This window comes from Austrofundulus limnaeus, unplaced genomic scaffold, assembly GCF_001266775.1.
Source record: "Austrofundulus limnaeus strain Quisiro unplaced genomic scaffold, Austrofundulus_limnaeus-1.0 Scaffold2, whole genome shotgun sequence".
Classification (NCBI taxonomy): domain Eukaryota; kingdom Metazoa; phylum Chordata; class Actinopteri; order Cyprinodontiformes; family Rivulidae; genus Austrofundulus; species Austrofundulus limnaeus.
Window position 1 is genome coordinate 175,318 of NW_013952404.1, and position 5,794 is coordinate 181,111.

The following is a 5,794-nucleotide window of genomic DNA, read 5'->3' on the forward strand; positions in this document are numbered from 1 at the left end:
GTAATTACCACCAAAGCTGTGCTGAATCTAAATGTGCAAATAATACAAATGTAAACCAAATTTAATTTGGTTCTTTAACATATCAATATTAATCCATATTCTGCAAGAAACAAGTGTTAGCATCATGCTAATTAGCTGATAAAACCACCATAGAAACAGCTAGCATAATGTTAATCTCTCCAGAACATTCATGCTGGAAAAACTATTTTTAAATATAGTTTACAACATAAAAATTAAACTACAGTTACAAAAATGTTTAATATTATGAAACAAACAATTTACCACTTTTGTCAATGTATAATATATAAAGGTTAAGTTTTTTAAGACATTTTCTTCTTTTAAAGTCACTTTCTGAAAAGTGATTTATACTTCCGGTTTCCTACAAACCCCTTCAGAATAAGAGTCACCTAGTAAAATGGAGGGAGCCAATCCAACCTCCCCAATATCATGAATTGGACCTTTATTCATTTATTAAAATAATAAAATAATAATTACAAACTTTTACGAACAAATTGAAAAAAAACTGAGTTATGCAGAGTTTTAATTATTTAAATGGACTTGTTTTGTTGTTTTTTATATATAAACAATAAACTGATATTTTCACAACCTCAGTCTGTCAGATATGCTGTGATCTTCAGAAACACACAAGATGCTGCTGAATAGGAAGACTGCAATAAAATTATTTATTATGTCACAGATTTCTCCTAATCTTAAGTGACAAACTATCTTCAGCACACAGCTCCGTCAGATTCTGGCTTCAGTAATAAACACTTTTTTCAGCTGCTTGTTCAGAGTTTGTGTAAATGTGAATGAGCCAGCTTCTATTTATGTATATTTTTACTGTTTTTACTAAACCCAGCTCAGACAAATCAACACAACAGCTTCTGTCGTTATGTTTTATTCTGAAGCGTCGTAACTCTGACCTGATCTGAGACTCGTGTTTCTGTTTCCCACCGCAGCCTGTAATTCAAGACCACCGTCCCAACAAACACAAACCTCAGAGTCTGATTTCAAACCTGTTTTCTTTATGAAACAAACATTCTGGCTTCACGTTTCAGAACAATGGGGCCCTTTGAACCTGCAGAACAGGAGGTGGGTAGGAAACAGGAAGTCGTTGTACTGACTCGCCCTGGTTCTGTTTGTTCCCTCAGGGATCTTCTACACGGCAGCCGTGGTGGGTCCTGCAGCCGGCTACCTGCTGGGAGGTTACTTCCTCAACATTTACACCGACGTCCACCTGACGTGAGTCCATTCCAACTGGCAGAACCAGCTAGAATTCAACAGAAATAACATAATTAGTTTGAAATAACAAGTTTTCGGAAGTTTGTTTGAAATAAAGTGTCCCACACAAACACAAAGACCTCAGGTCCAACCCAGGGCTTGAACCCAGGAAGCTGTGAGGTTGCAGTGCTAACCACTAATCCACCGTGCTGGTGGACTGGATTCAGTTGATTAAAACTGATAATCTTTTGTGATTCATGTTTTTAATGTTCAGTTTAAAACCTGGTTTTCACGTGTTCCAGGACAGAGATGTCTCCAGACAGTCCTCACTGGGTCGGGGCCTGGTGGATTGGTTTCCTCGCAGGAGGAGCTGCTGCCTTGCTGGTCGCCCTCCCCATCCTGGGCTACCCCCGGCAGCTGCCTGGTACTGCTCCTTTCCACCGTTTCCATCACAGACACTTGGTTCCAACTAAAACAACTCTTGTATAAAAAAGACTKGAGTTTGTGGACGTGCTAAATGTCTCGGTGTTTCCCTTTCAGGCTCACAGAAGCATACGAACATGCGGGTGTCTGAAACCCACCAGCTGAAGGATGGAAGCCACATCACGGCCTCGGACCCCCAGTTTGGAAAATCAGTCAAAGACATGCCGAGGTAGAGACGTTTCTCCTGGTCCAAGGATGATCTTTTTTTATCTTGATCTCTTGTTGGATCGATTAAAACTAATGAAGTTTCTGGTTGACAGAAACAGGGCCGGAACTAGATGTTTGGGGGTCCTAAGCAGGATATGTAACTGTGGACCTACTGTATTTATTCAAGTATAACATGTAAAATTAAATCCATAAAATCATCCATAAAGATGGGGGGTAGTACTACACTCGGATAAATATTTTTACTTATGTATTTTAACTGAAATATCGGCTTCATTCACAAAATGCCTGAGTCCAGAAATGAGACCTCGTCATAAAAAGCAGTTGAAACGAGCTCACCTCTGACACTCCTCCGTGCTTCAGAGCGAGATAATAACAGATCCAGGCAGGAGACATGATGTGAAAAAAAAAAAAGGGGGGGGGAGTATTCCTGCACCTTAGTAATGATAACAAACTAATGACAGTGTGTGACCGAGCCGCTCCTCGAACAACAACAAACACATGTTCGTCTGTAATGGCTGCCGTTTACCGGTGTTCTGAAAAAGTTTGTATCCCTGAAAAAAATGTTTCCCCACCAGAGGGGGCGCTCGCGAGTAGGAAGTAATCTGCTTTTCCCCCACAAGATGGTCCAAATCTCATGTGAAGTCTCTGACTTTTGTGTTGGCGCCTCCTGGTGGACTATGTGTAAAATGCCGGAATTCATATGATGTTGCTACAGCTGATATACACTCACCAGCCACTTTATTAGGTACACCACGCTAGTAACGGGTTGGACCCCCTTTTGCCTTCAGAACTGCCTCAATTCTTCGTGGCATAGATTCAACAAGGTGCTGGAAGCATTCCTGAGATTTTGGTCCATATTGACATGATGGCATCACACAGTTGCTGCAGATTTGTCGGCTGCACATCCATGATGCGAATCTCCCGTTCCACCACATCCCAAAGATGCTCTATTGGATTGAGATCTGGTGACTGTGGAGGCCATTTGAGTACAGTGAACTCATTGTCATGTTCAAGAAACCAGTCTGAGATGATTCCAGCTTTATGACATGGCGCATTATCCTGCTGAAAGTAGCCATCAGATGTTGGGTACATTGTGGTCATAAAGGGATGGACATGGTCAGCARCAATACTCAGGTAGGCTGTGGCGTTGCAACGATGCTCAATTGGTACCAAGGGGCCCAAAGAGTGCCAAGAAAAGATTCCCCACACCATGACACCACCACCACCAGCCTGAACCGTTGATACAAGGCAGGATGGATCCATGCTTTCATGTTGTTGACGCCAAATTCTGACCCTACCATCCGAATGTCGCAGCAGAAATCGAGACTCATCAGACCAGGCAACGTTTTTCCAATCTTCTCTTGTCCAATTTCGATGAGCTTGTGCAAATTGTAGCCTCAGTTTCCTGTTCTTAGCTGAAAGGAGTGGCACCCGGTGTGGTCTTCTGCTGCTGAAGCCCATCTGCCTCAAAGTTCGACGTACTGTGCGTTCAGAGATGCTCTTCTGCCTACCTYGGTTGTAACGGGTGGTTATTTGAGTCACTGTTGCCTTTCTATCAGCTCGAACCAGTCTGCCCATTCTCCTCTGACCTCTGGCATCAATAAAGCATTTCCTCTCGCAGGACTGCCGCTCACTGGATGTTTTTTCTTTTTCGGACCATTCTCTGTAAACCCTAGAGATGGTTGTGCGTGAAAATCCCAGTAGATCAGCAGTTTCTGAAATACTCAGACCAGCCCTTCTGGCACCAACAACCATGCCACGTTCAAAGGCACTCAAATCACCTTTCTTCCCCATACTGATGCTCGGTTTGAACTGCAGGAGATTGTCTTGACCATGTCTACATGCCTAAATGCACTGAGTTGCCGCCATGTGATTGGCTGATTAGAAATTAAGTGTTAACGAGTAGTTGGACAGGTGTACCTAATAAAGTGGCCGGTGAGTGTATATTTGTTGTCAAAATACCTTTTAGTACATATGTTGTTAAAATAAAATGAACAGTCCAATGATCATTTTACTGATATGTTTAAAGACTGCAAAGGCTGAAAAATCTTGAAGTCTGTATGAAATTGGAGGTAGTTTGAGGATTAAATTTTTTATGCTTTTTAAGCTCAAAAAAGGGGGGGTCGTATTATACATGAGATCATATTATACATGAATAAATACGGTATTTCACCATAAGTAGGCAATAAAAAGATACACAGAAGCAAATGCTGGATGTAATTATAAAACTGGTGCAGAAAATTCTACCTGTATTTATACTGGGTACCTTAGTTCATTGGGGGCGTGGTGCAAAATTAGAATCTGATAAATATTTTTATTATTATCAAATCAAATTTGTTTTCAATCATTATTTTAAAATATGATTATTAATAATATATTGAAATGTTGTTTAATGATATGTTCAAACATTTCCAAATTATAACTGGTAACAACTCCTGTAAGGTAGAAAATAACTTAAACACTAACCAAAAACTACAAACAATAAACTATTCTAACCAGTAACACTAATGTACACAATCAAAATTCAGCAAAATGATCAAGACAAAAAATGCAGTAAAGAAAAAAAAATATAAATATGTATATAAAAAAACTAAAAGTATATAAATGAAACTTAAAATTTTCATAAAATACATGTTCAAAGTACAACAAAATGAACAAGTATTTACAAAATGCAAGGAGTAATAAATGAAAACCTTACAAGAAAAAAAAACAAAGGCAAAATCAGCTAAACTAGTTTCATATAAAATCTGAAACCAATGTGAAAGCTTCTGTTTAACTTTCTATCACTGAAACATCTAAATTTGAGATATTTCTCTCCTCCGACACCTAATTTGAACGAATAAAGGGATTAAGAAGCTTCTGCAGAACCTGAAGACCTGCTGAAGCAGTAATGCCTGCCTGCAGTGGTCCTCCAGGACCAGGACTGGGCACCGCTGTTCAGCTCGGTCTAACCCTCATGAGTTCAGAGCCTCGACTCGTTAGTAGTAAACAAAGTTGTAACCTAACAGCCACGGCATGATGTCATCACTCCTTAATCCCTGTGAGGATTGAACCGGATTACCCAGCAGATTACGTAAAAATCCTTGGATCTGTTTACTCGTTACATCACTTTAATTAAAAAAGAAGAGCATAGAGGGTTTTTATTTCTCCCTCAAACACAAACTCTCACTGACCTTGTCTTGGTCTGTTTCAGATCTGTGCTGCTCCTCTTAAAGAACCCGACCTTCCTGTTCCTGTGCCTGGCCGGAGCCACGGAGACCATGCTTGTCGCAGGCATGTCCACCTTCGGCCCAAAGTTCTTAGAATCCCAGTTCAACATCAGCGCATCCGATGCCGCCATGTTGTTTGGTGAGTCATTAATACACAGACGGTTGGTTAATGACAGAAAACTTGTGCTTTTTAATCAACTAAAMTTTGAGTTCTACCATAAAAGCTCAACGTTCTAGTTTACAGAAGAAATAAGCAACAAATAACAGTTTAACTTTCCTGTTCGGCCTCCCCCCCATGAAGGTTACATGGTGGTACCAGCCGGAGGTGGAGGCACCTTCCTGGGCGGCTACATCGTGAAGAAGTTGAACCTGCGCTGTCGGGGCATCATCMGATTCTGCATGATCTGTGCCTTGATCAGCCTCTTCTCCACCCTCATCTTCCTCTTCCACTGTCCCAACATGCCCATGGCTGGTGTCATGGCGCCGTATCAGTCCGATCTGATGGGGCAGCATCAGCTGGATCAGTACAAACAGCTGTATGACAAACCCAGTGCAGGGCATCTGAGAAACAGGTGAGCATTGATAATGCTAACACTTGTCTGAGCTATGCTAATGCTAGCACTTGTCTGAGCGAGGCTAACACTAATACTTGTCTGAGCGATGCTAATGCTAGCACTTGTCTGAGCGAGGCTAACACCAACACTTGCCTGAGT

The 5,794-nt window shown here is 41.2% G+C and overlaps 1 protein-coding gene across 1 annotated transcript in view; it reads left to right on the top strand.

Annotated features, from left to right (window-relative positions):
* slco4a1 (solute carrier organic anion transporter family, member 4A1) overlaps positions 1-5,794 on the top strand; it is a gene marked incomplete at both ends in the record, with an annotated part of 14,925 nt that overhangs the window by 1,950 nt on the left and 7,181 nt on the right. Inside the window, 5 exon segments of the mRNA XM_014009523.1 lie at positions 1,152-1,242; positions 1,524-1,645; positions 1,762-1,873; positions 5,066-5,220; positions 5,383-5,653. Of these exon segments, the coding sequence (XP_013864977.1) occupies positions 1,152-1,242; positions 1,524-1,645; positions 1,762-1,873; positions 5,066-5,220; positions 5,383-5,653 (751 nt within the window).